Source organism: Aphelocoma coerulescens, chromosome 3, assembly GCF_041296385.1.
Source record: "Aphelocoma coerulescens isolate FSJ_1873_10779 chromosome 3, UR_Acoe_1.0, whole genome shotgun sequence".
Classification (NCBI taxonomy): Eukaryota; Metazoa; Chordata; class Aves; order Passeriformes; family Corvidae; genus Aphelocoma; species Aphelocoma coerulescens.
The window spans coordinates 48,559,873-48,580,751 of NC_091016.1; the positions used below are offsets into that span (position 1 = coordinate 48,559,873).

At 41.0% G+C, this 20,879-nt stretch overlaps 1 protein-coding gene across 2 annotated transcripts; it reads right to left on the bottom strand.

Annotated features, from left to right (window-relative positions):
* Positions 1-222: 222 nt before the first annotated feature.
* UNC93A (unc-93 homolog A) lies at positions 223-19,016 on the bottom strand. 2 transcript variants are annotated; one of them, XM_069008494.1, is made up of 8 exons: positions 18,878-19,016; positions 15,479-15,660; positions 14,470-14,699; positions 11,328-11,453; positions 8,748-8,965; positions 7,464-7,599; positions 5,746-5,877; positions 223-752 (listed from the first exon to the last, which is right to left on the bottom strand). In XM_069008494.1, exons 1-8 carry the CDS (start codon positions 18,962-18,964, stop codon positions 487-489), a joined length of 1,377 nt encoding a protein of 458 aa, XP_068864595.1. In that variant the 5' UTR covers positions 18,965-19,016; the 3' UTR covers positions 223-486. The 2 variants fall into 2 exon arrangements, with proteins under 2 accessions (XP_068864595.1, XP_068864596.1); XM_069008495.1 differs by lacking the exon at positions 5,746-5,877.
* Positions 19,017-20,879: the final 1,863 nt, after the last annotated feature.

The window sequence follows — 20,879 nt, forward strand, 5'->3', positions numbered from 1 at the left end:
CTGCAGATATAGCCAGTTTATAGGTCAATGTTATTCATAGCAGGTGTTAAAGAATGCAGCACAAAATGAACATAAATCTTTATAATTAATGATTCCATGACATGATGTGTGTTGTCTGCAATCAACTGAGCAACCCCAGCTGCTCCTCTCATTCTACATGTGGTTTGATTGTAAAGCTATACCAGGTCTTATCCACAGAAACAAAAATGTGAGGACTTTACATTTATTAAGACTTTATTTATTAAAATAAAAAGAGAAAACATTCAGTTGGTCATCTGCATGAAAGGAGTGAAGTCAGAAAATCTTCCCTTATAAAGGTGAGATGTCAAAGGAGATTTTTACCCCTAAGACATTTGCATTATAATGGCCTTGAAATCTGTTCCTTTACCATCTTTCTGGATACAGTAGACACTGGAATGCCCTTGGATACATGCCTGTAAGGAGCTGGCCAGTTTGCTTTGCCTCCATCACTCTGAACCTCTTGGATTACATGCCTGTTTCCTGGGAGAAGGGTCTTTCATTTTCCTTCTTTGTAGCAGTAGGTGTCCCAGGGGAGCTCTTAGCCTCGAGGTATTCCACTGCTCCATATGTCACCATGGACAGCACAAGCACAGACAATAAAATGTACAGTTTGATGTAGGCTTGCAATTTGGTGCTGTAACCAAAGGCAATGACGAATCCAAGTGATTCCCAGAGACGGTAATTTGAAAAGGCAGCCTCCTTGTGCTTTTCAAATAAAATGCCATAGAGTCCTGGAAGGAAGGAAAAAAGGAAGAGAAAACATGTCTTGTGAAGATTAAGTCTGCAACCATGGATTTTCTGAAAAGGGAATAAACAGACCACAATGGGGAAGACAGACCCTCCCTCATAAATGTCAGAGAAAGGAAAATACAAGCTTTGTCTTAAAAAATTGTTGTGCTTCTGTGAATTGTAACATGAAATAACAGAGCAAACATGACAAAATAGAGAATACCAGAGAAAAGGGGGACAAAAATGTGAGGAAGGAAGAAAGGATGGAGTCTATTGAAGTAAGATGGCGGGAAGTTTATTTTTCAAACTATTAGCTACAAAAATCAAGGTTCTTGCACTGACGAACAAGTAAAGAGAAAGAGGAGATGTCCAAATGTGGCCTTGACATTGTAGATTCTCCATGTATAACTGTTGAGAAGATCATACCAAATCCTTACAGGCTTTCACACAGCAGGTGGTTTTGACTAGGGACAACATGGGCCCAGATTTAATACGCAGAGAAGATATGTCTCTCTGAAGGTTTTCAAATTTTCAGCTCCTGGATGGGTTGGCAAATAGAATATCCTTGATGCATACTGAACTTCCAGGCAGCAACTGGAAAACTTACTTGATATACTCAGTTCAGCTGATCATCCTAATGCCATTGTGCTCACTGGGAAGCTCCCACTGAGTTCAGTCAGTTGCACACCCACAACTGGGATCCTGGGAGGAATTCCCAGCCTCCTGGTCTGACTAGTGAAGCACACAGGGAGGGGTAGAGAGAGCTTGCTTTCCTCTGGGTGCTGAGCTAGCACCAGCGGTGATAAAGAACAGGGAATTTCCTTGGACTCGGACGTGGTGTGCATGGAGGGAAGGAGAAGAATATCATGAACTTTGACTCTTTTCATCCACTTGTCTAAAAACACATCTGTTTGAAATATGTACATTCAGCCAAAAGGCAAAGAGGAATGCAAAATTCTTTGAAAACCTGAGTAGACTCAACTATCCGTTCAGTTTTGTTGGGTAGGCGGAGACTTCATCTGTATGTAAAAGCGTACTGTATCCTGATGACTGCAAGAGGACATTTACTGAACTGTTTCAATTTAGACAGGATGGAAAATCTGACAAGTGCATCACAAGATGTACTTAGTTCATTAAACTAGTTGAGTGGAGTGTAGATATGATAGTCCTTCATAGTTTTGCCTAATAAATGAACAAGTACAAGTTGTTCATACTAATTTCCTGATATCCTTAGTGTTATCTTCTGGGAAGATATTAGTGAGGTATTAAAGGAAGTTTAATATAGGAAGGTTGCTGATGCCGTGACAGTTCTATGTGTAAAGATTCTGGTTCTCAGCTGGTTTGGTATTTTGAAGCAAGTTGCCTGAATGAGCAGGACCTTCTGGGATGAATGAGTGGAGAGGCTGCTAGTTCTGAAATTTTACAGTTCACTTCCATGGAAATTATCCTGCTTTTTTACCACTACCTGCTTTTTTTTCCCCTGGTACTAGTAGGCATGGGTACATAACAGGACTGCTGGAAATTATTTGAGTCCATTTTTACAAACTCTTTAGACTGATTCATATCCTTTCTAAAGACACAAGTCAGCCTGGAAAGAACTTGGTGTTACTGTAGTCCACCTGATAGCTCTGTGCTACAAAATTGTTATGCCTCAGTTGTTACGCCCCAAGTGCAATTTTTGTCAGTGGGTAATACCAGCATCTGTGCTCAAGTTAGGTAAGAAAGGGCACTACATGCTCTGAAATGAAGTAGCTTTCATTGGAAATAAGTGAGAGCATCCACACATGAGCACAACTGTGTCAGGAAATCTTTGTAAGATGAAGCGACTCATCCACCATGAGCCTACATATCCTCTAGGGGGTACTCGAGTATTAAATATCCACAGCAGCACAAGGAATGCTTTAAGTATGTGGCACAATGCCATTTATTCACTGGTATTCACTGGTTAATCTACTGAGGCCCAAGCAGCACTCATGGGAGCTTAGCAAAGGAAGGACCTCAGTCCTTCGTCCCCAGTGTTATTTTGGAGGTCTTATCTCACCTCATAGTCTTTGTTGCTGGGAATTTTTCATGTTATGCATATCTGTATAAAACTTTTGAAGGGGAGAATAGATTTAGTCCTACGTGGGTATGTCAAACTGAAGAGCCTATTCTGGGATGCAGCATTGTGGGGTAATGTCACTGCACATCTCTATCAAGGTTTCATGTCATCACTTGATGTTTCACTGTGACAATGTGACAAAGCAAACTTCGTATAATTTTATAAATGGGAGCTGTGAAACAGCTGAGTAAGGTACAGACCAAAAAAAAGATGCTATGCAAGGAAAAAGAACATTTGGGTGTTTTCCAAGCTAACACAAATGTGAAATTTTCACAAGTATCTTGCAGGAATATAAGAATGGAGATGACCTGATACAGTGCTGTAAATAGAGATTAATCCTGTCACATAGCTGCAGAGTTCACTTACCCTCAAGTAAGCACGAAGCATTTTCCTCTGCCTTTGCCTCATCTGGGGGTTTGGAAACTACGGCCACTTCCCAGTCACCTTCCCTAACACTTAGGTCCTCTGTACTTACCCCTTTTCTCCCTAATGTGGGCCTCAGATTCATTTTTGTCAGTTGTGCAGGGACCTAACAGAGGAAACATGCTCCTCAAGGACATCTCAAAGGTATGTAAATCCTAGAAGAGAGGGTACAAAGCCCAGCTCTTTGCAGCAGTGTCCAAGAAAAGTGCGCAAGAGGTGATGGGCACAAACTGAAGTACAGGAGGTTTCCTCTGAACATCAGGAAAAATTTTTTTACTGTGAGGGTGACTGTGCACTGGCACAGGTTGCCCAGAGAGGGTGTGGAGTCTCCTTCTCTGGAAAAAATCAAAAGCTCTCTGGACATGGTCCTGAGTAAGTGGCTGTGCTTGGGTGGCTCTGCTTGAGCAAGGGGGTTGAACCATCTAAAGTCCAACGGTCCCTCCCAACCCTAACCTGTCTGTGATTCTGAAAGAAGCACAGTATCTGAGGACAAGGCTTTCTGGACAGGATAGAAACAGGATAAAGGACAGGTCCTTTATCCCAGTGGAAGACTAAGATATGGTTCTCAAGAGTGTTAGGAAGAAGCTTGCGGAGCAGTCAGAAAGACTGTGGCCGAAGAAGCCGGAAATGAATGAACAGCTTTACTTCAGAGAGAGCAAATCCTCACTGGTGTTGTCCTTCCATGACCCTGAGTATCAAGACCACTGACTTAAAATTTTTACCTAAGGCACAAGGCTCTGGGCTAGGATGTGAGATGATGAGAGGGTGTCCCTTGATGTATGTGCTAGCTCTCCTCTAGGGGATATAGTCTGGAGCTGCTGCAGGGGCAGAGAAGGATGGTGGCTGGTCACTCCCTTGTGTGTAGAGGCAGGGACTCCACATGTGCTTGAAAGGAGATCACTGTCAGTGCCAGGCAATGGACTGCCATGTTTTCCCTCTGGCTCTCCAAGAGAAACATGATACTTTATCTAGTGGGTGAAATCTTCTAAGCCCCTGAAACAACCAAAGGGATCAGAGGAAGGAAGGTCTAGACACATAACCCGCTGTGTGCTCAGAGGAGCTAGTCCTGCCACATACATATTCCTATGGCATCTGCAAAGTATGAACTTGGGATAGAGGAAAACAGTATTCACAAAATAGAGGTAAAATACGGGATCAGATGGGAGACCATTTAACAGCCTTACTGACCCAGGCTATGGAATTTATTTTAAAACATTGTGACTGACAGTCATGAGTAGATTTTGCTTCAAGTCATAACAGACTATCACTCTTTCTTGCCCTCTCGAGCACTTGAGATTCTGGCTTTAGCCTCCATAAAAGAATTGTCTCTAGTTTTCATTAAGGGATGGGTTTAAACAATCCCTTACAGAAGTTTGTTTGTATCAGCTCATACTGAACTGTCAGTACATAATAATAAATTGCACTGTGTTGCAAAGCAGAACATAAAAGATTGTTGAATAAACCTCATGCATCAGATTAAGAGTCCAATGGCATCCTTTCAGTAACAGACTCCTGGGACAAGGGTGTAAGAAATAAGGAAAGTATACAGTGATATTTCCCTGCAAAGTCCTCCTGACTCTGGCAATCAAAGAATGTTCTGAGTTGGAGATTTCCACTGGATCACCACCCTTTAGTAGTCCCAAAATCCACTTTCCCCTGAAGTGATGCAATTCCAGCTTAAATTTTTGGCAATGAATTCCATACTTTGATTATGCATTGTGTAAGAAATACTATTTATTTTGATTTCTATGAAGGCTTCTGCCTGATAACTTTATCTGGTGCCATTAGTTCTATTATCAACAGAAATAGTGAATTTCAAGTCCCCTTCTCCATATAATTAATTACCTTACTGATTGCTTTCCATACTTACCACTTGTCCAGGATAAAGAGTTCTAGTTTGTTATCTTCCTTCAAGCAGAATTTTCCCATGACCTTGTTCCTTTTTATTGCCTTCTTATGCCTTATCACATTGGATTATGAGTTTTGAAATGGAATAAATCAGAGCTGTATGAAGTTACTTGGCTGCATAATGTTGCTTTCTCCATTTTTCTCCTACAATTTTTTCCAATAACTCCTAACAGACAATTTCCTTCTTTTTTTGTTGCTGAGCTTTGAGCTATTTTTTATCCAGAGTGCTCTCCTTTATTGCAAAAGACAGACTAAATGTACAATTCTTGGTAGTTTCTAAATTTCTTTTAAATACTTATACTCCTCCAGAATATTTATTCTGAATACTTGTTATCATGTTCTGCAGTATTCTTCTCTCTTTATCTTGGAAAAATTGGTTTAATGAGTACTTTGTTTTCTTACTCCCAACTTGTTCTATTTCTTCTGCTTTCCAATGACATAACATATATCTTTTAGAAGCTGTCTTAAAGCCATTACCATTTTTATGCAGGATTGTTTCATAGATGCATGCATGCAGATTTTTATATCTCAAAAGAATACATTTCATTGTCACCAGGACTTACCATTAGTTTGTGTTTGCCAAACAGCATCAGATAGGCCCCAAAGAGCAGGGAATACAAAAAACACAGCAAGCTGCTTGGGATGAGGTTTCCACAGCAGTAGTGCTATTATACAAGCTGTGTTTGTAACTGTGGCTGTTGATTTAGAAAGAAAAAAATAAGAGAAATATAGATGCACTTTTAATCAGAACATATAGTGGTAGATAACACTTTTTCATTCTATCCCCAACAAGAACACAAGACAATCTTTAAATCTTTCTGGTTCATTGAGCTTTGTGCTGACTGAGTTAATATCACATGAAATACAAGACAATGCAGGCTTTTGACAGTCTCTAATTCATAATTCTGAGCAGTGTCCTGAGCTGAGAGATCCTCAGAGCTGATATGGTTGTTAGCCCAAAGCACATGAACCACTGAGTAGGAGAAGGAGCTTCTGGAAGGCTTGCAGTCACCGTGTGAGGCGTGTGGAAAGGTGGAACAAACACCTTTCTGCTCTCCCTCCCTTGTCCTTAAATGAGGTTTCCTTTCAGGGCCAGAGGGGTCAGTTAAGGATTTCTAGAGGGTCTGGTGGCTTTGGTTCTTTCTTTTAAAAAGTGGTTTGTAAACGAGTCACAGATTCCTCCCCCTATGGGTGTACCTTCACAGGCTGAGTACAAAGACCACTAAACAGAAATAAGAGATTCAGAGGTCTTCCATTTCTAATACTACAGTTTTGGGGGAGATTTAATTGTATATTGTCACTATTGGGTGGTTTGGGTTTTTTTAAATCTGAGTTTCATAGACTGAGACACACACCGAGAACAGACAGAAGAATCTTTGAGCAAGTGAATGTAGCAGAAAGGGTTCTAAATTTCTTCTTCCTTGTCCAGGTTTAAAATGTCCTGTGGAGAAAATGCCTAGGATGTCTTGATGCATATCGATCCATTCAGTGATATTTCTAATAATACAAATTATTGCATAGTGGAAATAAGGCATTAGTCCACTTCAGCATGCATAGTGCATACAGAGGCACAAAATAAATATTTCTTGGGGGTTTTTTATGCCTCCAATACTCTGTTATTCACTGGAATAATGTTCTCTGGAGGGGGAGGTGTTCTTAAATATGCAAATCTCTTCTCAAGGCAATGTGAAAACTACTGTCCCATACACAAGCCCTTAAGTTATTCTGTCCTGACACATGACTTTCTTCTATTTTTCCCCCTACAGAACAAGTATTAAAAAGGACAACAGGCCAACCTCTAAAAGTTTTCCTGAAATTTTACTCAAATTTCCAAGTTTGTCATTCTCTGAGACTCAGATCAACAGTGATTTGCTTTTACTCCATGAGGGTGAGGAGGTTTCAGCCCAGTGGAGAAATCCTTCTTATTGTAATGCAAGTCTCAACATCTGCATTGTAAGATGATTTGCCACTGGCTGCATTAGAGCTATAAAGCATCAAAGCTATAGGGCACTTTCTGCATAGATAGTGCCCCAAAAGCAGGCTGAACTTACATCACCAGCAAAGTGATGTAAGGCAAAGACAGCAATACAGTGCTTAACTGTGAGCTGAGCTGCCTCTCTTCCCATGAATGAATTTTGTGAAGTTTGCCTCCAGACTGACTTTGGTTTTAGTTGATAGCTGGCAGCAAGCTATCCCTTTGTATGTGCAAAGGGCAGAGTAGTGGAGTAGTGTAATATCTGATTACATATGGTGATCAGTCATTCAAGTAACCTTTACATACCTAATGCAAATAGAAGTTTTCTACCCGTGAACTGGGAGATCTTTCCGAAGAGCAGAGAGCAGAGGGAATTTACAGCTGCAAAGCAGATCATCACATAGCCAACGTACTGTATCCCCAGGGCACAGGTCACATATACCTGGAAGAGAAGGGACAGTAGGGCCACATTTTCTCTGATGAAAGTATAGAGCTAAAGTTCAAGGATCTTAGCCTGAGCATTTGGTAAATAGCCAGCATGGATGAGATCAAAAGAGCACAGCTAGAGAGTTTTCTGACAAGTTCCTGGTATATTGACATAGTTGGCTTTCAGCAGCAACATTCCTAACCCAGTTCCCAATCAGACTGATGCCATGCAAACAGAGGAATAACAAGCAGAACAAATCTGAGCACTGCTTGCTGTATGAATAAAACTCCTGGAAGTAGCATTAGGAATTTTCTGCCCTTCCCGTCATAGCCCAAGAGATGTCCGTTTTCACCAGACAGCTGACACTATGGTCATTACAGAGCAGCTCCCAAAAAATGAAGAGGACCTCATCTGTAAGAGCATATGACCAGTGGAGGTGGCCACAGAGTGCCCCTTTCAATCCGTTCCAACACAGCAACAAGTGCACTCTTCTATCTGATTTATATGCAAGGTTTGAAAGCCTTAAGCATGGAAGAAGCAGCTCAGGATGGTTGCTCTTTTTGTTTAGAGGCTTTCTCAACAAATGCCTGGAGAACACACCTGCTGTGTGTCTAGGTTTGTTGAGAAACTGGAGGAGCAGAGGTGGTTTTAATAATTGCAATCCATCAGGGTCTGGACCTGTTGGACTAGTGACTGGTGAGGGCTTTCAGCCAGCCATGTTGAGGACATGCCCTCTTACTGTAAAGGTTGTCAAAATAAAATATGTGGAATGTGTGCTGACTTGCACTTATACAAACTCCAGGGAAAGCAGAAGGAAGGAACATACAAAGCTTTTCTGGCTTCTGGCTTTTCTCCCAGTTTGTTATTTACAACAAGGTGAAGAGTTTGAACCTGTAGCTCTCTGCTGTGGCCTCCACTGGTAAGTTAAGCTCTCTACTGCATTCTTTTTGAGGCAGTTCCAAGGGACATATTTACTGCTGGCCTCTCCTGTTTGAAGATGTCACTCAGAGTTCATTCGTGTAGAAGTAAGCAGTAATTTTGCAATCCACAAATCACCATTAAAAACATCTTCTTTCGACAAGTAAATATAGATCAGATGCAATAGCAAGACACAACGGCACAAAAAAAATCAGACAGAAATAGGCTTTCATTTACATCCACACCTTTGTGTAGTCGCCAGAAAGAAATCCCTGTTCAAACCCACTGTACATTGTCAGAGGGATTAGAAGACACTGTCTTTTATCTTTAAGATGCCGGAAAGTTGCTAGGAACGTAGACCAAAATGATGGTGCCTCTAGTTTTCCTTTCTCAGTCTCTGCTTGGTCAGATTTGATCTGGTCCAGAAACATAATAACCAGCAACACAGCTAGCACACCACTAGCTGCAAAAAAACAAAACAAAACAAAAAGTTCATGAAAAACTGAGGAATGCTGGAAGAATGATGGGAAGTCGCTTGCTGCTGTTATTGTTCTGACTTGGTGCTTAGTTCTCTGTGGGATATTTTGGCAGATGCCTCTGATTCCGCTTCAGTGTAAAGGCCATTTCTGTATAAACAAGAAGGCCGGATCTACATTCACATCTTCTGCATACAGCTGTGCACTTGCAAATCCCCTCAGCTTAGCTGTGGCTGGCCTGTTGTGACAGCCGCTGGGCCAGCTGCACCGCCGCAGAGGGCGATGGCTCACCCTTCCAGGGCAATCCAGGGGCACGGGGATGGGAGCTGGCCAGAAACAGCTCCCTCGGGAGATATCAGAAGGTTTTAAATCAACAAGAGAGAGGAGTATTCACTTCCAGTGCCAAGGTTTTCATGGCTAGCAGGGATCTTCTTTCAAATACATGGAAAGAATAATAAATGCTGTCTTGAAACACAGTATATGTTGTGCCTTTTTTTTTTTTTCAGCTCAGAACCATGCTTTGAGCATGGAATATGTGCTGTTTTGAAGATGACAGTGAGCAGCTCTAGCTAACTTGAAAAAGATGGAAGTTATAGCTTTAAACCCATAATTTCCTAGCAGAAGCAGCATTTAAAAGAATATAGAGAGTAGTTAATCAGAAAATGATCATGAATGTATCAGTCCCGATTTGCTGCTTGTATAGTGAATCAAAACAAGCTTTTTCATGTTATCAAGAAGATTACCATGTCTCATAATATACATGAGACAGCCATAGATTAACAACTGATTGCTTCATTATGGATGCAGGGCATGATAATGTTTCCTCACTTATGCTGACTAGAATTCCATCCATGGAAACAACTACAGATCAGAGTAAGATGAGAACAGGGCACCTCTTTCCATCCACTTTGCTTGTTTAATGTGTTCGTGTGTTATGTGTATGGATATTGTCTCTCCTGTGAACTTTTAATATCCAAATACATCAGCAGATTTACAATAAATGACCTCATTTTTTTATTGCTCTTTTTTTTTCATCTGTCTCCTAGAATGAAATTGTATTCTCCAGTGTCCTGGTTCCCCACTGTGGCTGAGCTGTAAACCCTTCATGATTCAAGTCATTATTGGTTCTGCCAGTGTGTTTATTAGTACTTATGGGCTAATTCCTGGACTTAAATGGGTGAGAGTAGAACATCCACATTTTCAGGAAAAGTATATCTAATAAATATGCTAAATGAATCAAGAGCAATTTTTGGAGATAATGGCATGGCTTAATAGTGGTTGGTATGAGCATAAATAGAAACATTCACTGTTCTTGAGAAAGCTAAACAGCAGAAGACTTATCCATTATTGCCTCCACCCAAGCTGGGCAAAATATGTATTCAGCCACCAAATAGAGGACACATTACAAAATGTCTGTGAATGAAATATTTAGCTATTTACTTTCCCTTGAGGTAGGAAAAGGCGTATATTTTATTAAGAGCTTAAAAGAAAAATGAAACCCCACTGACGCGGGGTCAGCAGACAGCAGGGTTGCATTCATTTTGCATGCACAAAGCCTAAGGGAGTGCTGTATATGTTAGTCATCAAATTTAAATTTAAACTTTACAGACAAACATGCCTTTAGGCAAAAGTAATCGGCTCCAATACACTCTGGGAGGAGAGTGGAGGGATATTCTTTTCATTTTCCCACCAATTAGGAGTGGAGGCTGGGGACAGAGGAGGGGTTTGCTGCAATGCCCTTGTGCACTGAGAGCTGGCTCTGCCTGGATCGTATGCACTCTGTTGGAGTGTATGGCAAATTCCATACTTCTGTCTCAGCACAGAGAGTACATCTATGTCCAGAGACTGCAAAGATATTTTGACCGAGCTAAGGTGCATATTGCCAGATACTTTCCTTTATCCAGAGAATAACTTCTTTTGAGTGGAATAGTTTTTGGAACTCTCCTCACTCAGTGAATCCTTGCACATCTGTTTTTGTCTTTTAATGGCACCAGCTTCCCTGTCTTTAATTCTTTTCTAGCCTCGTGCAAGGAAGGTCTGTAGCAGCTGTAGTTACCAAATGAGAGATATGACACTTTAGCTGGCTGAAATTTGGGTCATCACAGTGGGTTTTCGCTTTATTCCAGGTGAAAAATGTAAATAATATTTTTCTCCTTTAGATAAAAATGATACAGCTCTGGCATAAAGCATTAGAATTATTTAGGAAGGAGTTGTTTACAGCTCTCACACATCTTAGCAAATTGGATTGAAGGAGAAAGTCAGAAACTTAATCTGCAAAGCCATGCTAGACTCCACAAGTACTAGGCTCTCCATCAGTGATACTGATTAAAGATTGTGTGGATTACTCACCAGTGTAGACCCCTAGGAGCGTGTAGATTAGGGAGTTGGAGGGTTTTGCTGACCCAGTGGTGTTAGTGGTATCAGTCAGGCAGTTGTATGCCCCACAGCATTCCAGGTCTTCTTCTGAGATCTCTACTAATTAAGAACCAAAAGAAAGGCAGCTCAGTGAAGAGATCAGATAAATCCACACTATGTGTAAGGATTTAAGGAGAAAGCAATCCAGTGCTCAGTGATAGGTCCTGGTTTTCAAATCTTTCCTGCTTAGAGATATGTAACTTCAGAATCCCAGTTTAACATAAAAAAATTTGGTTTAACAGAAACGAGAGACTGAACACTGAATTAATGGTTACATGGGGACAGTGACCAAAGTTAGAGGCTGAAATCTGAATCCAAGCTCAATTTTCAGTATTCAAAGTTTGGGTGTATATTTTTACCCCTTAATCACAATACCCCATGAAATAAGTCCCTTAGTTTACACAGCAATGGACTGATGGACTTCAGTTCTTACAGCCATCCTGCATTTTCCCTCTCCAGATAATTTCTGTATATGTTATAGGAACAGAAGCCACCTCAAAACATCTTTTTTTAATAAATTCAAATTATGATTACCTGGTATTGCAGTCCTTCAAGTAGCCTGCTTTTCCTGACTTTATTATTTTACTACTGGCTTTATAACTTTCTGAGAACACACTTGTAGCTAGAACAGTTCAGCAAGGTTTGGAGTAAGACCTTTGCTTTGTTCAGTCCTATCGTAGCTTTGTAGGGCACAAGTCAAAGCCACACACATGCACGTACTCATGCATGCTGCATCACCACAGCACTGTGCCCACTTCCTCCAGTATCTTCTTGGCAAAGAATAAATACTAACCAAAGTGTAAGCCTGAATAAGCTGTTTCCTAGAGGAGGATGATCCAAACCCCCCACAGTTATTTTAGTGCTTTCACTGCAGAATTTGTCTCTGGTTCCAGCACAACAAAGGGCAATACAGCTGCACCTTGGCTGATTCCTTAAATAAGAGTTGATCTGTAATTTTTCAATTAAGGTTACTGTGTAACTACTTTTAGTGTGTTTTTCCTCATTGCTTCCAATCAAAGCTGCTGTGATGTGAATCAGCTGTCTAACCAGCTTCATAAACAACTTTAGGTTCAACATAAGATAAATTTAGTAACTTAAAGAAAACCATTACCTTATTATAATCACTGGTTACCACCTTCAGCAAAAAATGGACAAACAGACCTTCAGCAAAATTACCATATGCAAAAGGTGAGTCACATGAATGAAGTGTGTAAAACAAGTTTTTGTCAGTTCCTGCATCATCTGAAGATGAAGATGCACATGCAATTAGTCATAAGCAAGCTACAAGGCAGGGTTTACACTGTTTCTCTTGAATTAAAACTGTAATATTGATGAGTGAGAAAGGGTGACTCTTGTAATTTACACTGATTACCGTGTTCAGTTGGGGTATTACCATATGGGGTAACTTTGCCTTGCTGTGTCTGGATGCAGTGATGCAGGCAATATGTCAAGAGTAGTTACATGTCTGAATTTTATGCATTTTGATTCTCCAGATACATGCTATATCTTTCCTACTTCTCAGTGAAATGATACATTTTAAGTACATGAAAATATGAACGGATGCCTTTGCACAAGTCTCAGAGGAGAGAAAAAATAATTGTGTGACAGGAGATTCTTACCCCCTGTCCCCAGAAAAGAAGTTCCCTCTAGATTAAAGCTGTGTCTCACTGAGAAGGCACAGTAGAGCAACTTACTGCATAACTGCTCATCACTGTTGTGAAGACGTGCAAGGCCTTTGGCTTTGAGAGCTGTTCACAGCATTTTTTGAAATTCTATGTAATAGATAAAAAAATAAGAGTGTCTTTAAAATTTGGAGGAACGTCCTTGGACGTAAAACTAGGAAGGGATTTACAAGACCAAAAAAAATAGTGTTTTATTCCTCTTGCTAAAGTGGTGTGTGCTGTGAGGCAGAGTCAAATGGTTTCAGTCTGTACAGACCCCACAGCTGCACCACTGCCTTTGCCCTGCAAGTGAAATCAGAACAGACAGTCCCTCCTGAGATATCATGTGGCTCTGTGATCAGGTCAGCAGGGCTCCACTGCACTTGAAAAGGTCTGCCAGCATTCTGCTTTAATGGTGCTTCACCTATGGTAACTTGTGTTTAAAGGAAGCATGATTCTACTGAAGTATCACACCTTGGGACAACTACTTTGCCATAAACCCAAAGCTTCAAAGGTTAAAACCTGATGCCAACTTCCTGACATTTAGTTTTAACCTAGTAGCTATTTGAGAACTCTTCAGAGAACATACAGCTTAACTAAGCTAGGGAAGAGAGGTAACTTCTTGCTACTCATAGTAGCAGGGTATATGGAAAGCTCTCTCCATGTCAACCCTGTTCTGACTTTGACAGGATGAGGAATGTACAGGAGACTGCAATGGTAAGACACCACAACATTTTGAATCTCTAAGGAGGCATCCAAATATTAATTTATCTTCACAACTGCCCTTTTTAAATTGCCACCAATTACATGCATGGGAAAATGAGGGCATCGCTGCTGAGTGATTTCTTCAAGCTACATCGGCATCTGCTGTCTGAGCCTGAAATACAGCACAGGAGCCCTGGCACGCAGACTCCTGCCAACAGCTACTGCTATTTCTTCTTGACAGTTCTGTAAGGCACTCATTTTCAGCAAGCACCAGCACCAGTCTGACTAGCCTTGAATATTTAACAGCAAACTAACCCAATACTATGAGCTCTGCAAGAAGGTTGCTTCAGTATTTTGCCTTTTGTTTTAATCCATTTTTAATAGAAGTCAGATGTGAAGGACTGTCACTTTCTGCAGCCTATCTATGCTTTGCAACACGGGGGTAGAATTCAAACAGAATTCAATAGAGTTCTATTTTTTAGCTATTTGTCTGAAGTCTCTTTATGGCTGATTTTTGATAGAAAATAGACACTTTCAGAGAGCAATTAATCTCATCTATTTCAGACATCTATCCTCAGATGGGCTAACTCTCATCTGAAGTGTCTGTTTCCACTGACTATGAAAGCTCAGCTGCAGAAATTTACCGCTTATCTATCTAGAACTAGCTGATGTTTATAGAAAAAAGTGCCAAAATTTTAAATACATTTTACCTTTGGTGGAAGATTGGCTAAGTATCAAGGATGAGATAAGATTTCCCCAGATGCCAGAAGACTGAAACACCAGAAAGAAGACCCCAAAGTATTGGTTGATAATGTCTTTTGCATTTTTTCCTGCTTTCTCAGCATATGAAGTGCCAGCAATGGTGAGGTAAGTGCATTTGGCAGACCAGAGTGGTGCTCCTCCTAAGCCCAGGATCACAGAGGTTGGGATTAGTGTGTACCTGCCAAAGAACATTTTATTTAGCATAGTTGTTATCCATTAGCATAATAATAATTTTCCCAAAGATCCAGAGGCAAAAATAGACATCAAAGAAATAGATTTATCCTTTGTATGATACAATAAATCTGTTACATGGAATCAAGAAAAGGCCAGTCTTGGGAAGTTTAGGGTGTGCAAGCATATCCACCTCTGTGCAGGGACTAGGCCTAGGCCAGGCTGGCTAAGTCTGTGCTCATGTGCCTTAACTTCTCATAACTGAGAATTAAATTGCACATGCACTGCAGAAGATGGATAATGAAAATTTTCCTCCACAAAGTTGCAACCCCTGTCACTGGAGAGCAGAAGTTGTTCATCCACCTTTTGAAAGCTCAAGGCAAGAGCTAGCCTCCTCCTCTGGTCCTCTTCTCCCAGACCAGCTGGCTGGAAGACAGTCTTCCCTACAACCTTTTCAAAAACAGCCCTAAAAGTCTTTTGACTTTTAAATGAAACTTCTAATTTTTTTTTTTCCCCAAAGGGGAATCTCTGCTACAAACATGAGTTAGAGAAGCCACTTTAGGTAGGTGAGTGGATGCATTCATTCTGACTCTGCACATTTTCACCTCTCTGGTCCACCTACTACTGGACTTATCTCTGTTTGTTGCAAGTAGCACCTTTTGCATCCAGCTTTCTAATCTGCAACACAGAGTTAGAGTAGGAATGGGGAAGAAAAAGAAGAAATAACTCTGCCCTTACTTATTTGGTTTGAACAGAACAGAGAGGGTTAAAGTATTTAAGTCGTACCAGCTAGCATAGAAGTTCCCTAAGGAGAACGCGATGTAGCAGCACATAGAGATTGCAATGGTCCACTTGCAGCCCAGCTTCTTGATGAGGATGGGAGGCAGGAACATGGATGATAGGATGAGCGCAGCATAGAGCACACTTAGGGAAGCAACACCCAGGCCTTCTTCTGAGTTGAGACTGCTCTGCATGGACAAAAACAGTGATTGAGACAAATTTTATCACAGGCACATATTACTATTGTGTACAGAGAGTGGCTTTGGGCAGAAATAGAGAGACACAGCATCTGGGGCTGGGTATTACTCTCTCATTTCCCCAAAACAGCCTGGTTATGGACTTAGAATTTTCCTCAAAATGATAGACCATTTATGAAAACATGATATAAAAACAGGTGAGGATTGCTCAGATTCAAAGCTTTGCTAAGACATTCTTTAGATTATTTGATGTTATTTGTTTGAGTTTCTCTTTGCTTTGAAAGCAAGTTGAATGAAGGATAACCTCTTTTCTTGACCTTCATTGCTTGTCTCAGGCAGGAGTATCCTCAGATCTGCATTGCAAGAGCTGCCATAGTGGAAGGTTCGTTGTTTTAAACTACAGGTCTGATAATTTCTAAATTTTTCAGAGGCCAAGGTCCAAATATCCTAATAGGCTCACAGCAGCCCTTTGTAGTTGAAAGTAATTGATTCACCCACATTTTCACAAAGAAGGAATAACATTTTACTGATCTAAACAGGTTTTATAGTTTTATGCTCAAAATAGTTCTCCTCTTGTCTTGATGCTCTGAAAGTTGAAATGAGAAGATCAAGTTGGGAGACCTGGACAAGCTGGAAAAATGAGTCCATGTGAACCTATGGAGGTTCAACAAGTCCAAACTCAAGGTGCTGCACCTGCGTCAGGGCAATCCCAACCATGAGTACAGACTGAGAGAACTCATTGAGAGTAGCCCTGCAGGGGAGGACTTGGGAATTCTGTGGATGAAAAGCTGGGCAAGAGCAACAATGTGTGCTCACAGCCCAGAAGGCCAGCTGCATCCTGGGCTGCATCAAAATAAGTGTGACCAGCAGGTCAGGGGAAGTGATTCTCCCCCTCTACTCTGCTCTGGTGAGTCCCCATCTGAAGCACTACATCCAGTTCTGGGGTCCCTGGCACAGGAAGGACATGGACCTGTTGGAGAAGAGGGCCATGAAGATGATCAGAGGGATGGAGCACCTCTCCTAGACAGGAGAGTTGGGAGAGTTGGGATTGTTCACCCAGAAGAGAAGACTCCAGGAAGACCTCACTGCAGTCTTACAGTACTCAAAGGGGACATTAAAAAGTGGGGAGGTGAATTTTCACAAGGGCAGATAGTGATAGGACTAGAAAGGGCAACAGTTTTAAACTAAAAGAGAGATTAAGGGTAGATTTTAGAAAGAAAATCTTTACTGTGAGGGTGGTGAGGCACTGGAACAGGTTGCCCAGAGAATTTGTGGATACTCCATCCCTGGAGATGTTCGAGGCCAGGTTGGATGAGGCATTGAGCAACCTGGTCTAGTGGAAGGTGTCCTTGGCCATGGCAGGAGGGTTGGAATGAGATGATCTTTAAGGTCCTTTCCAACCCAAACCATTCTACAGTTCTGTGCTGCTTGTCAATGTTTTCTTGATTGTTTTGATTAATAGCTGATATGATCCAGTATGATTTTGGAATGGGGACTGGATGCGGAGGGGATGGCACCAGAGAGCGCTGCAGTAGAGTGAAGCTGTTGGTGGCTCCACGGAACACTTTCAAAGCCTGCAGTGGCTGTGCAGTCTGGCCATGCAGGACCATGGTGGCAGTCATGCAGCACCCTTGGTGAGGACCAGGCAGCAGGACAGTGAGGTGAGGACATTCTCTGTTAGAGCAGTGTCAAGGTGTTTGAGAATTGGAATGGCTGTTTTTTTGTAAAGAGGCAAAGAGGCTTCCTGATCTCAGAGGTCTTATTTTTGAAACACCACATGCCTGGTTTTGTCAGCTACAATTTCCAAAAATTAGAAGCTAGGCTTCCAAAATCATATGATTGTTACTCTCTGGGCATTTTTGGGGGGTTCTGGGTAGTGGAATATTGAAACGAATTATGAAAATTTTTAACAGTCCAGTACTTACAGGTTCACATATTCACAGAATATTCTGAGTTGGAAGGGACCCACAGGATCATCAAGTCCAGCTCTTAAGTAAATGGCCTGTACGTCATTGAAGCCATAAACCTTGGTGGTGTTACACCATGCTCTGATCAGCCGTTTCAGATGGTGGCACTGACTTGCACCTAGGGTTTATCTTCTCCTGCCTCATTAGTCTCCCCAGCTCATAATATCTCCATCCAGTTTTGGGACAGTTTTTGCAGAACAGCCCTGAGTTCAGAATCTGACAATGTCAGCAAAGAACAGCTGCTCAAGGAGAGGAGAGATGTACAGAACTAGGAGACACCTCTTCCTGAAATGAGGTCAACCTCTTGTTATTGCAAACAAGTTCATCGTGTTATGTATCAAGTTCCACCTTTAAGGCACACAGATTCCCACTCCAGTGGGAAAATCCAATCCAGCTGATCACGACTGTATGTTAATATCCTGCCTAAAGTTGCTTATCAATGTCTTCTATTAGACCAGCAGAGCCTTCTAGTCTGAGAAGCTTCTCCTTGTGTTTATCTACTCAGAAGCATTCATAGACAGCAACAGTAACCCTCAGTCTTTTATTTTGGATAAACAGTTGAGCTCTAATGGTATCCTGAGTGTCCAAGTCATTCTAGAAACCCATCTCTCCTACCATGTTTTAGGATGTTAATGCCAATATAAGCCACAACTACCTTTGATTTAAAATAATAAAAAATAATTTATTTTTTACTATTACATTATATCACAAGCCTAGAAATTACTTTATATTATTCCTGCATTATTTTATACTTAAATTACTTAATGATTTTGGCATAATTTGGTATTATTTTACATTGGTGCACAATAATAATTATTATAAAATCAGATCAATTTAGAAAGATTCAAAACAAAAGCTTTCCAGAAATTGAATTTGTTTTCCATTTTGCAGTATTTTCTTTTGAGAAAAGTCATCTCAGGTTAAATTTGTTTGCTGTTTGCATTCAAACAAGTTTTGTGGATCTAAAGTAGTATCATGACACAAGTAATCAAACTATTTGAGAAATACTAGAATAAATTATTTAGTAAATCCTGTGGATCTGGGTGAGGAATATTAACCTGCAGCAAGTTAATGTCCTACATTAACAATAATGTCCTACATTAAAACCCACCTCACAAAAAATACTGTGCATGCCTTCTTCACAGAGACCATGGAAACACTGATGTGTTTCACACTAGCAGCTGGCCTGATGCCCTTCCAGACCAACTGTCCTGATAACTAGTGGGAGATGCCCCACTTACCTGTAGACTCTGGAGTCCTCCATAAGCAGTAAAGAGAAGTAAAAATCCAAAAGAAATGACCAAAACATTCTTAAGATTCCTTTCCATGTTGATTCATAGAAGACAAAAGGTCTGCCGGTGGGCAAAGCTGATCCAATTATTCCAGGGGTTGATTTGAGTTGGAGAAAACCAGCTTTTGCCTTGTTGGAAAAGGTCACTTTTTTCTGTGTTCATAGAGAAGAGAGTTGTTAATTATTTGAAGACTGGCCAGTGAACTTTACTTTTAGTAGTACTGAAAACTTCTTACGGAGTTGTTACTCATTCACCTGTTATGACATACGCAATAGCCAGCAGTCCCAAGGGCATCTCTCATGTCTTACTGGCAGGGTATGTAAGTCTTTTGCAACACTTGCACCTATTTAAGTGTTCAAGTCAGACATTAAATGGCTCTCTGCTATGATCAGCACAGAAGAAAAAAATTGCAAACTGTGAAATCACTTTCTGCCATAAAGATACACAAATCCATAAAGGGCAAAGATTAAACACTGCCCTGAAATCTGTATTAGGCCTATTGCTTGACTAAGGTTACAAAAGTGTGCTTGGAAATGAGATTGTGCCACAGCCCTGTCTGCATACACCAGCTCCATAACTGTGCAGCGCAGTATCCCAAGGCTGCTGGCTGCTTGGCAAGTGGGAGAGTCTTCATTCATGGGGAACCTCGGGGCTTTCAATTTTACCAAGTCATACTCATGAAAATGATTTTCCCCCATCTTTCTCATCAATGCAGAAGCCAAGAAGAGAAGTGGATTGAGCAGATAAATGAAAAAGCAACTTCCCCTCCCCTCCTCTGCCCCTAAGCCTGGCAGGGTGAACCGACCCTTCCTGCAGCTGTGGCTGAGGAGGGATTTGAATTTCGGAGCAAAGTGGAATCAAAAAATGTCCATGCTATAATGTAAACAGACCAATTTTCCACTGAATTGGGGGATTTACAAGTGGAGATGCTCTATAGGGTATCCATAGTGTCCATTGGGAATGCTCAGCTAAGACTTGGTCTAAAGCCCACTAGATGGCACAATTTTGCTTCCCACGGGGACATTCGAGGGTGAGGGGAGGAAGCTTTAATGCATAAATTCATTTAATATATTTAAGAGATCACAGCTAGTTTCTGCTTTGGAGAAAATTGCAGTATGTGCCTTTTCATTTTCTTATTTTGTCTTATAATCTTCTTGAATGAAATAATGCAGAAAACATAATCTTTTAATTCTCTATTGTTACTGGTACTTCTATGTTGCAAGTCTAGATAGTGGCTTTTTATTTTACAGGCTGCTATGCTCAGCATGCGAACCCTTTGAATGAGATCACAATGCTGCTCTTGTTTGGCAGTGTTTGTAAGCCTCTACAAGGAGCTTAGACCAAACTGGTGGTACTTTCCCCCATCTTTTCAGGTGTATGGATCCTTGTAATTTTCATGTGACAGTATTTCAGAAGAAATTTACACCTGGTGATAACACACTTGTTTCTGGTTTGGACCCCTTAGAAAAAGTCTGCAAAATTCTAGGGGCTTGCAGTCATGGGTCTATAACAACTGGAAAAATTATTGAAAATGTGTAAGAATAATGCTTATCCCAAACAAAATCAGAATTTTCATCCACTCCAGCACAGGCAAGAACCAGGAATAGTGCAAAGAGCACTATTTATTTTAGTTCTCTTTCTTGACATTAGCAGTCATAACAAGAAAGCTTAAAAAAATCAGCATTAACTAGACACTATTTTTAAAATGCAGTGTTGGACAGGTTATCTGATCAGCACTTCTGCTCTGGAGGAATTCCTAACTCCTAATTCAGTCACATCTTCTCAGCAGCATAGTATTGGAAAGCATATGGCGGATAGTGGTAATTTGTGTGTGTAGGTTTTTTTTCTCTTCTTTCCACTGATCAAAGGCGTTTCAGCCTGTTCCACATCCCTTGCCCAGTGCTTTGGGTTATCCAACTGACTGGTCCCAAGCCCCTCCTTAGGAATGTGC

Excerpts from the sequence above, each read along its gene's own strand:
- UNC93A (XM_069008494.1), bottom strand. The coding sequence starts at position 18,964 with ATGGAAAGGAATCTTAAGAATGTTTTGGTCATTTCTTTTGGATTTTTA. Across the intron at positions 7,600-8,747 it reads TTTCTGGCGACTACACAAAG|GTATATGTGACCTGTGCCCT; the intron begins GTGTGGATGTAA and ends CTTCTCTTCCAG. Across the intron at positions 5,878-7,463 it reads AAAACTTCTATTTGCATTAG|CCACAGTTACAAACACAGCT; the intron begins GTATGTAAAGGT and ends CTAAATCAACAG.